Source organism: Mastomys coucha, unplaced genomic scaffold, assembly GCF_008632895.1.
Source record: "Mastomys coucha isolate ucsf_1 unplaced genomic scaffold, UCSF_Mcou_1 pScaffold18, whole genome shotgun sequence".
In the NCBI taxonomy this organism is placed as follows: domain Eukaryota; kingdom Metazoa; phylum Chordata; class Mammalia; order Rodentia; family Muridae; genus Mastomys; species Mastomys coucha.
The window spans coordinates 109,764,273-109,775,466 of NW_022196900.1; the positions used below are offsets into that span (position 1 = coordinate 109,764,273).

An 11,194-nucleotide genomic window follows, 5' to 3' on the forward strand; every position below is an offset into this window, starting at 1 on the left:
GCCGGGGGCTGCCCTGCCCTGCCCTGCCCTGCCAGCAGGTCCCAGCTGTGCCGCTGAAAGCCTCCAGCCTGGCTAATATTCCCGAGCTCAGACTTTTCTGTGGTTGCTTTTCTGCTGATTGCAGATATCTTTGCTTTGCTGACATCCTGTTTTGGTTTTGGTTTTTACATCTCACTTGTTTCTTTTTATCACAGAAGCGCTTCGTTAAGGGGCTCCGACAATACGGCAAGAACTTCTTCAGAATCAGAAAGGAGCTGCTTCCCAATAAGGAAACCGTGAGTACAATTGGACTTTATATAACTTGGGGTTTTTTTTTTCTCTATGCTCTGCTCCTGCTGCTTCTTCGCATCTGGGCTTAGGAAATGGTTCCTTTAGCCCCGCGCCTGGCCTGACCCAGGCCGGCCTCCGGATTCCTACTTTTCTTCAGCTGGTGATTTTAAGATAGCAGAGTGACATATTGTGCTTATCCTTCTGAAGAACGCGTTGTAACGGGAAGAACAGAGTTAGCTGGGGGAAGGGATCGCTAGATAGTTAACATCTTAAATCCAGTGGCTGGAATGAGAAATGGCATTTTATCGCTAGTTTGGATTTGGTAATTGTCAAAAGTCATAGACCAAGCCAAAGGGTAGAATTGAGAGGTTTATGGAATTCTGCTGGGATTTCCCCTCCGCTTATTTAAATTAAGGTTGCTGTGCTGTAGAGAAAATTCTTTTAAATCTTTACTCTCCCAGCTTTAAATTTTTACACTTTGTAGTGAAAAGGGTTTTTATTAGTTACTTAATGGGGGCTTTAAAAAAATTCCTTTGCTGTTTGAAAAGCTGAGGGTCCAGTGCTGACACTGCTCTCGATGAACTTGCTGTGGCAGTGTGCAGAGGAGGCCTCCTTGGTGGATAGTGCTGCAAGGGTGCAAGCTCACTTACCTGGAATTGCTCGCCTCCAGGAAGGTGCGGTGGACCACCCAGTGACCGGAAGTACCTTCTACCTAGGAGGGGGAGGAGGGTTATGATTGATATTTAATCTGGCTTTTAGGAAGAGAGGGATGAATGAAGAATATCGATTACAAAAGTGATGGTAGGGTTTTGTCTGCTATTTTGCTCTGTGTTGGTGGTTACTGATTTCCTCTTGGTTTTTAATGCTCTTACTCATTATTAAAAATGAACATTTTTTTCCTAGACTATAGAATACATTTAGAATCCTGATAACTGGGGAGAAAGGTTCTGAGATTCTGAGTACATCCCAATAAACTGATTTCTCCAGTTAATGGTAACTAAGTTAAGGTTGAATTATTATCGTGCATCTGAATGTGCCGCGATGGGCCACCAAAAGTGCCTTTGAGGATGAGGGGCAGAGCAGCAGCCATGTAGAAACTCTCCTTACTTTTTCTGAGAATCTCATTTTTTCTAAGTTTGTTACATACTTTAAAAAATTAAAGTGGCTTGACTCAAAACTAGTAGCCTTCTTTGGGCTAAGTGGGAAAGTCAATGAAATGTGTCAAGTTGATAGCCCTTTTAGTTTTTTGAGACAGGGTTTCTCTGTGTAGCCCTAGCTGTCCTGGAACTCACTCTGTAGACCAGGCTGGCCTCGAACTCAGAAATCCACCTGCCTCTGCCTCCCAAATGCTGGGATTAAAGGCGTGCGCCACTGCCCGGCATCATGGCCCATTCTTAACTTATCAGCTCAGATCTTTTTTTTGTTTCAGGTGCTGGGATTGAGCCTTTAGCAATTATCTCAACCCTCCAGCCCTAGACTTTATCTGTCCCTTTTATCTGCTGAAAGTTGTAAACCGTAAAGATCTGACAAAAGAAATCTGGACAATCGCTTTATCTTGATGCTTTGAAGGAAAGAAAGGGAGGAAGCCAGGAAGAAAACAGAAAGGTAGCACCACTGCGGATTGAACCAGAACTGGAGGTGGAGGTGGAGGTGGGGATGCTGGGAGTCGAGCCAGGGTCTTGTGCTTGCTTGGCAACTTTGGAAACACAAGACAGTTTTTTCAATAGAACAACAGAAAGCAGACCTGACTGACCTTTAACCTAGCACAGTGTTACTTACCTGGTTTCCTTAGTAGAAATTCAGTTGGTTCTAATCCCACCTGCTCTTGGTTGCCCACACCATGGTCAGACTCAGTTAACTGATGCCTTCTCATACTGTGCAGCAGCCTGGGAGAGGGTTTCTGCCTGTCATTCCAGGGATGCTTCCCCTCCCCTGCCATGCATGGCTGTGCTTTCTTCTCTGACACCATTCCCTTCCTGTTTCCAGCCATTTTGTGTGTGGGCACTGTAACTAGAGTACAGGAGGCAGTGGTCGCAGCCCTGGAGGACCTCTTCTGCTGCATATCCTTAGGTCCCACTCCTTTCTGATTGCTTAGGAGGACTTTGGTAGTTGGGTGAATCTGTTAAGTGTTCTAATCACCTGGGAGAGGCACTTGTCTTCTATTTTCCTTAGCTATCAACTTAGCCAGGCTAATGATTACACAGCACTAAGACAGGAGGCAAAGGTCACTTTCCATTTCTGTTGCAGAAGATGAGGAACTTTACAGGCACCAGTGTTCCAGAACTTCCTTGATAAAAATCTTACAGTTATGAAACTTTTTATAGAAAATTTTTATGATCTAGATACTTTGCCACATTTTCTTCTGAGACATCAGAGGGTGTGACTGGGCTTTGGAGGTCAGCAGACCTGTGATGTATGGCTGGCCTGGCCAGCATCTATAGCACCTGATCTCTGAAGGTTTTTCTTCTGGCTTAGCTTGGTGCTGTGGGAAGTTCAAATCACATTTTGACAGGTTACTGGGAAGTTACTGTTTCTAAAGTGGTGTTTCTTTTCATGAGGATGATGCTCTCAGCCTTTAAAAAAAAAAAAAAAAAACGTGGGGTGTGGGGCCTTGGAGACCCTGGAGAGAGGCTCACAGCTTAAGAGAGCTTGCGGCTCCTTGTAGAGGAACAGAATTCCCTTGGCAGCACCTACACCAGGCATCAGGAGACTTAGCACTCTCTAGACCTCACAGTACACATGGCATACACACATGTATATAAAATAAATAGAGTTTTTACATTTATTGTATGTATATGGGTGTTTTGCCTGAGGAGGTCAGAAGAGGGTGTCTCTAGAACTAGAGTTACAGTTGCAGTTGGTCGTGAGCTGCAATGTGGGTGCTGGAAATTGAACCTGGGTTGTCTGGAAAAGCAGTCAGTGCTCTTAATTGCTGAGCCATCTCTCTAGCCTCAAAATAAATATTTTTAAAGATTATTTTATATGTATGAGTGTTTTGCGTGTTTATATGTCTGTGTACCACATGGATGCCTGGTACCTGCAGAGGTCAGAAGAGGGTATTTGGGGCTTGGGAGATTTCTCAGCACTTAAGAGTACTGACTGCTCTTCCAGAGATCCTGAGTTCAAATCCCAGCTACCACATGGTGGCTCACAACCATCTGTAATAAGATCATATGCCCTCTTCTGGTGTCTGAAGACATACAGTGTACTTACATTTAATAAATAAATCTTAAAAAGAAAGAGAGAAAGAAAGAAAGAAAGAAGAGAAGAGGGCATTTGATCCCCTGGAACTAGAATTACAGACAGTTATGAACCAGTATGTAGATACTGGGAACCAAACTGTGTTCTCTACAAAAGCAGCAAGCATAAAGTGTTCCTTTTTGTTTGTTTTTTGTTTTTTTTCCAGACAGGGTTTCAGGGTTTCTCTGTGTAGCCCTAGCTGTCCTGGAACTCACTCTGTAGACCAGGCTGGACTCGAACTCAGACATGCACCACCACTGCCTGGCTGCAGCAAGTTTCTTAATCTCTAAGCCACTTCTTGAGCCCCAAAATGTTTTACACACACACACAGAGGGAGGGTTTTTGTCTTTTGTTTGGTTTTGGTTTTATTGGAGGTGGGGTGTTTTGTTTTGTTTTGTTGGAGACACAGTTTTCTTTGTAACTCTGGCTATCCTGGAACTCACTCTATAGATCAGACTGGCCTCAAACTAACTGAGATCCCCCTGCCTTTGCCTCCTGAGTGCTGGGATTAAATATATATACCACCACTGCCTAGCTAATAAAGCTAATTTAGAAAAAAAAAAGCTTTAAAGAAAAATAAAAGAATGAGAAAGCTAGAGTAATATTAACTATTGCTACACTGGACTACTGTTGTCTCTGCCGTCCATGCTGTGGGCTTCAGGCAGGTTATTGGATACTTTTGTTTTTTGATTCTTGTGAAACCATGTGAAAACTCCAAGTTCTTAGACCATGAGTGAGAATTTAAATGAGGTGATATCTATAAAGAGTATATAAAAATGATTTCTCTTCCTAATCTGTTGCCTTCTGTTTAAAACAAGTCTTTGTGTGCACATATGTGTGCTTGCTAGGGATCAAACCATGGTCCTCCACATGCTCGGTGTGTGTTTTCCTGCTGAGCTCCACACTGCCACTGCCACACCATGCACACAGTGGTTCTGTTCTGGAGCTGTTTTCCCCAGTCACCTGTCCTTTCTCTTGAGTTACTCAGGAAAGGTGGAAGAGAGAGCCTCCAGGAGTACTTGGGTAGAAGCAGGCATCCTTACCTTTGGAGGCCTGTGGGAATTCCGTTGCTCCCATTCACTACTGGCCTTATGTCTGGAGAGAGTGCCTGTGCAGCGGACATCAGCTTCTGAACACTTGGTTTCTGGCGTTTGTTATACAGCCTAGGTCTGGCCTTCCTCCGAGTGCTGCTGCCACTGAAGTGGAAATAGTGGCTGTGATTAGGAAAACCAACTGTTTATAGAGGTTAGTTGAATGGGTATTACGTGTTAACTTCATGGCACCCGTGAGAATAACAAGTCAGATCCTTTTAGAATTCCAGCCGTGCTGATACCCAGTCCTTCCTCTTTCCCCATTTGTCTTTCTTTAACATATGTATGTATAAAATGTATGATTAGTAGATAAAATACTAGGAATGAGCAGTGTCTCAGAATGACTGAGGCATCCAAGACGTGTCTCAACTGTTTACACTGAGACACTGAGGTCTGGGTGTTACTGCATCTGTGTAAACACTGCCAAGTGTCCTGCACTTCTGAGAAGACGGGGCTAGCTCCTCTGCCCCACACAGGGTCTCCCTCCCAGATGTTCTGGAATTTGCTGTCCTCCAAGCCAGATCTCATTCTGAGGGCTGTTGCTCTGCTATTGGGTAGATGAGTTGCATGGCCCTGGCCTTGGGAGTTACAAGTAAATAGGCCTAATAGACTCAGATCCTGATCCCCCACAGGGACTATCTTATAGTACAGATCCCAAAATAGCTTGTTTTTCACATACATTACCATTTCTTATAAAACCTCAGGATGTTTATACTCAAAATATAAGGATGGTCTCTTCGCCTTGCAACATGGCTCCTTTATTTGGATAGAAGAGTGGCTCCTGGGAGATTGTCCTCTGAAGGCTTTGTCTACAGCTCTGCCTGCTGTTGCCACAGTGCAGTGTGGACAGGTACACCACCCTCACTGATGTGGAACAGTGGCTCTGCTCAGATGCACTGCAGGTTAGCAGGAAGACGGTTTGGTTTGGCCCAGCTCTGTAGGGGAGATGCATCCTGGAGAGGGAAGGCGTGGAAGCACTTGTCCTGGACATCTTGGATGCCCTTCTCAGTTTTAGTTTTCAACAACTACCTCAGTAAAGATTGAACTCTTGTTCTTTTTAAGTGCAGGTGGTAGTGTCCAAATGTTACCACCAGATCACATTCTCATCACATTCTCACTCTGGTCTGTCTCTCACAGAGGAAACAGCTGTAAAACGGGACCATGAGGGATGAGTTTGTGCACACAAGGTTGTGTTTCAATGCAGGGGGATCTAGGCTCGCATCTCAGGCTTTGTTTGGGTTGCCCAGAGAAGGGGCAGCTAGTTTTATTAAGTTTGTGTGATGGAATGGGACGTTTTGGAGATTTAAATTTTAATATGGTGGATAGCAGGAAAATCAGTCATGTTTCTGGGGGCAAATGCTGCAGCTAATATGCAGAATAGCTCTGTGTGAATTGTCTTTAGGCAGAGTGACCTGTATCAGTGTGCTTTCCCAGATGGAAGAAGGAACCATCAAGCTCCATTAACGTTAAGAGATTGAGAATTACTCCTGTGTTGAGCATGAAGTTTTATTTTATTTCTGATTATAATCTTAGGTAAACAGTGCTTACCCTTACATAAGAAGGCATGGGCTTGCAGTCTGCTTGGTACTCAGAACAGGCGGCTGTGGGACAGCTGCAAGAACATTGAGAAGCTCGCTACATACACTCTGTCCCTCCAGTGCCAACACTGACTACTCTTAACTGCTCACAGGCACATTGGCAGTAGAGGCTCTCAGGTCTCTTGTCCCTGCCTGTTAAGCCAAGATGGCTATTTTGTTGTTAAAATGGAGGTTTAAGTAAAATTGAAGTTGTTCAGTAAAGTAAAGTAAAGTTTGGGAACTACTTACACAGCCTCAAAATCCTAACCCTCCAAGGTATATTCATTCTTTTTTAACATTTATTTATTGGCTGTATATGAATGTTTTGTTTGCATGCATCTCTGGGCACTGTGTAGGCAGTGCTGGTAGAGGTCAGAAGAGGGAGTCAGAGCCTCTGGGACTGGAGTTCTTGCAGGTGTGAGCCACCTTGAAGGTGCTGGAAATTAAACCTGAGTCTTCCAGTCTTCCAGAAGAGCAGCTTATAGTAACTGAACATGTTGTTGTTGTTGTTGTTGTTGTTGTTGTTGTTGTTGTTGTTGTGAGATAAGGTTTCTCTGTGTAATACTGGCTGTCCTGGAACTTTCTCTGTAGACAAGGCTTGAATTTGAGTAACAGAAGGTTGTGAACAGCCTTTTAGGTCTGGGTATTGAATCCTGGGTCCTCTAGAAGAACAGCCAGTGCTTTTAACCACTGAACCATCTCTTTCAACCAATCATAGAATTTTTCTCTTTTCAAGATTTATTTACTTATTCTATATGAGTACACTGTTGCTGTCTTTAGAAACACAAGAGACCATCGGATCCCATTACAGGTGGTTGTGAGCCACCATGTGGTTGCTGGATTTGGACTCAGGACCTCTGGAAGAGCATCAGCTCCCTTAACTGCTGAGCCAGCTCTCCAGCCCCATAGAATATCTTTTTCTTTTCTTTTCTTTTTTTTTCTTTTGAGACAGGGTTTCTCTGTAGCCCTGGCTGTCCTGGAACTCACTCTGTAGACCAGGCTGGCCTTGAACTCAGAAATCCACCTGCCTTTGCCTCTCAAGTGCTGGGATTAAAGTCATGCACCACCACTGTCCGGCCCTCATAGAGTTTCTTAATTTAAAAGATTTTTTTTTCCCCTCCAACTCTCACTCCATTTTCTTTTCTTAGAAATATAGTTGTGGGTCTGGAAATATGGCTGGTAGTCAAACACTCTTGATGCTCTTCCAGAGGACCTAATTTCAGTTCCTAGCACCCATGTGGGGCAGCTCACAACCACCTAGAATGCTGGCTCAGGGGTCTGACTTTTTATAGTCTCTGAGGGCTCTGGAACACACAAGTAAAATTAAGTATGGAAAGAGAAAGAAACACAATTGTAACACCTTATTTATTTTAAAGATCTTATTCACTAGGCGGTGGTGGTATACACCTTAATCCTAGCATTTAGGAGACAAATGTCTGTCTCAAAGACTAAAAAAAAAAAAACAAACAAAAACCTTCAAATGTAGTTTTCTTTACTGGTACAGCAAGCCAGCCTGGGACGAAATGTGAGTAGTTTTGAGGTATTAGTCCCTGAGCACTGTTCTCTGCACAGCTTACTTCTGGGTGCTGTCTGACTGACGCCTCCCAGTGTCGGAAGCAGGAGGACCGTCTGTCTCCAGGGAGCTCTGGCCTGAGGCTGCCTGTTATTTGATCATTTTGGTTTTGTTTGGTGGAGTCAGGGTTAGATTGTCTTGCTTCTGGCCTCCTGGGATTGCCAGTGTAGGGCACCAAGCCAACAGGCACTGTTTTAACTAGAGTAATCTAAGAGGGTGTGGTTGCTTCCCTTTTGTGAATGCAGCAGGTGTGAGATTTTCATGAAGGTTTCATGAAAGAAACTTGATGCCAGTATGGGAAAGAAAAGGCAGTTTTTAAAGCTGAGGCCTCGGCCTTTGCTGTTTATCGTGTGTGTCCTACCCTGCTCCTGAACTTATCCTACACATGCAAACTAACAGCTGACACCAGATGCTTCATCTTTATGCAGTGCATTGTTTTGTAGATTGGGGGACTGGAGAGATGGCTCAGCAATTAAGAGCACTGGCTGCTCTTCCGAACATCCCAAGTTCAAATCCCAGCAACCACATGGTGGCTCACAGTTATCCTTAATGAGATCTGATGCCCTCTTCTGGTACGTCTGAAGACAGCTACAGTGTTCTTATTTATAATAATAAATAAATCTTTAAGCTGGAGCCAGCAGGAGCAACCAGAACAAGCAGAGGTCCAGAATTCAAATTCCCAGCAACCACATGATGGCTTACAGCTACAGTGTACTCATATACATAAAATAAAAAAATAAATCTGTGTGTGGGCTCTAGAGATGAAGCTCAGATGTCCAGCCTTGGCAGTCCATGGATCTTTATCCACAAGCCGTCTTGTTGGCCTTGCTTTGGACGTTACAGTACTGCCTCCAAGGATCATCATCATTCCTTTTTGACACTTCTTGGTTTCCTTTGTCCTTGCTTCCCAGCATGACTTATATGAAGAGATTTTAGGACTTTTGAGCTCTGCAGTCTTATTAGGTAAAACAAACAAAGTATTAGTATGTCTCTAGAAATCTAAAAGGCAAACTTTAATAGCTGTAATAATGGTCAATCAATATATTCATTTAGAGCTTATGTTTTTGTATCATAGAGTCATGCGTGTCCTTATCTGTGAATCCATTCTGACTTGAAAACCTAGCTTACAAAGAAGAGTAACTCAGTTGGAAAGGTGTTTACAAAACATGCATGAGACCTGGACCTCATCTAACTGGACATAATGTTGCCCAGCTATTCCCAGCACTTTGGGGGGCAAAGCCAGACTTGGAGACAGATGAGACATCCTATCCTTTTTAAGATATATTTTTCTGTGCACTGGTGTTTTGCTTGTATGTATGTCTCTGTGAGGGTGTCAGATCCCCTGGAACTGGAGTTAAAGACAATTATGTACTGCCATGCATGTACTGAGAATTGAACCTGGGTCCTCTGGAAGAGCAGCCAGTGCCCTTAACCCTTGAGCCATCTCTCCACTGTCTCTGTCCTCACACTCCACCTGCCTTTCTTTTAAGGAAAAGAAAACTTAGTTTGCTGATATTTGAAAAATATTTTTTTTTCTGTGTGTATGTATGTTTTTTTAAGTATAAAGTATATATTTACATTTTTTTTTTATAGGGCTGGAGAAATGACTCAGAGGTGAAGAGCACTGACTGCTCTTCCAGAGGTCTTGAGTTCAATTCCCAGCAACCACATGGTGGCTCACAACCATCTGTAATGGAATCTGATGCCCTCTTCTGGTGTGTACTCACATACATAAAATAAATAGATAAGTCTTAAATCCTTCCCCCCCAAATAAAATCAATCTATTTGTGAAAAATTTTTTGTAAAGTATATTGAAATAATAATCCTTAAACAATTGGTTCATTTTAATCTTATTCTAAGCTACACTTAGGGAATTAGGATAGCAGTAAACAAGCTTGTGTGGAGAAGTACGGCAGCACACTAAAGTCCCAGCTCTTCACCAGTGGGGAGCGGCTACCCAACTGCAAAGTACCCCTGTGACAAATGAACGTGACGGTCCCTTCCTCGGAGGTGCTCATCTGGCTGTCTTTTTTCTGTTATCTTTTTGAGACAGGATTTCTCTGTGTAGCCCTGGCTGTCTTGAAACTCAATCTGTAGACTGGCTTTGAACTCAAAGAATTCCATCTTCTGTTGCCTTCAAGTACTAGAACTAAAGCCTCCCTACCACTGCTGGCTGATTTATTTTTTAAAATTGTGTATGTGTAGCTGGGCAGTGGTGGCACATGCCTTTAATCCCAGCAGTTGGGAGGCAGAGGCAGGCGGATTTCTGAGTTCGAGGCCAGCCTGGTCTACAGAGTGAGTTCCAGGACAGCCAGGGCTTCACAGAGAAACCCTGTCTTGGAGGAAAAAAACAAAAAACCAAAAACCGGTATGTGCGTATGTTTGTGTGCAGTCACCCTTGCATACAAGCCAGGGTGCACACATGACAGTCAGAGAATAACTCAGTGTCTGTCCCCAATTTCTGCCTTGTCTCTAAGACAAAGTCTCTTGTTAGTTGCTGTGTAAGCCAGGCTTGCAAGCCTATGAACTTCCTAGGAATCTCCTGTCCCTCATTTCTACACTGCTGTACATAGTTTAGGGGATGTCTGTCTGCCTGTCTGTGTCTATCTATTTGATTTTTGAGATAGAATTGATCTATCTATCCACCTGTTTGGTTGTCTGGTTGTTTTTTCTTCTTTGACATTAGAAATGTGATCTTGAGTCCATCTGAAGTGTGGGATTGTAATTTCTGACGATTGGCCTTTGAAATTTATATACCACTACAGCTGGCTAAGTTTGGAGCTCAAGGGAGCTTTTGGTGCAGTTCAAACAAGGCCTAGTGAGCTCCTTGCTGAGCCATCTTGAAAACACCCGTCTTGTTGACTTGTTGGGCACAGGCTTCTGGAGCCTTCCACGCTGGCCTCACCCAGCTTGTCTGTCTCAGCGGAGTTGTGTTCTTTAATTTTATTTTTATTTTAAATGAAAAGTTTGCGTAAATGTCATAGTCTTAAGATTTCTTCCTCTTATGGATTTAATTGTGTACACACATAAGATTTCGTATATGCTGCATATAGAGAGCAAGAGGATCTTCTGGTCGGAGGCATTGTGCAAGTGCACATTTAGCTGCTGGTTTTAAGACTATTGAAGACCTAGATAGTCAACACCTTCCACATTGTAGAGTGGCCAGAGAGCCTTTAACCTATGTCCCACAGAGTAAGACCTGGGCTCCCTGTACTACGGAGGCTCTGTTCCTGATTATAGGATTGAAAACCATGGCTTATTTTTCTCAGTGAGTTTATTTTGCCAATCAAGTATAAAATATTGCCTTTAGCTGTAGAATAACCCAGTAGCCTCTTTCTGCTTGCCTTTCAAATGTGTGAGCAAGTGCAAGTGCATACTCCTGCAGGCGGTGCTCGTGGAGGTGTGACTGTCCTAGACTCCTGCAGGCGGTGCTCGTGGAGGTG

At 43.6% G+C, this 11,194-nt stretch overlaps 1 protein-coding gene and 1 long non-coding RNA gene across 13 annotated transcripts in view; both read left to right on the plus strand.

The window, feature by feature from the left end:
- The window catches only part of Rere (arginine-glutamic acid dipeptide repeats), a 358,397-nt gene that overhangs the window by 306,998 nt on the left and 40,205 nt on the right, over positions 1-11,194 (plus strand). For all 12 annotated transcript variants that reach the window (XM_031379531.1, XM_031379537.1, XM_031379534.1 and 9 more), the window contains one exon: positions 195-275. In XM_031379531.1, coding sequence (XP_031235391.1) covers positions 195-275 — 81 coding nt within the window. The remainder of the gene's footprint in view (positions 1-194; positions 276-11,194) is intronic.
- LOC116097064 overlaps positions 10,109-11,194 on the plus strand; it is a 3,922-nt gene continuing 2,836 nt past the window's right edge. The window contains exon 1 of the long non-coding RNA XR_004121198.1: positions 10,109-11,191. This is a non-coding gene — a long non-coding RNA (uncharacterized LOC116097064). The remainder of the gene's footprint in view (positions 11,192-11,194) is intronic.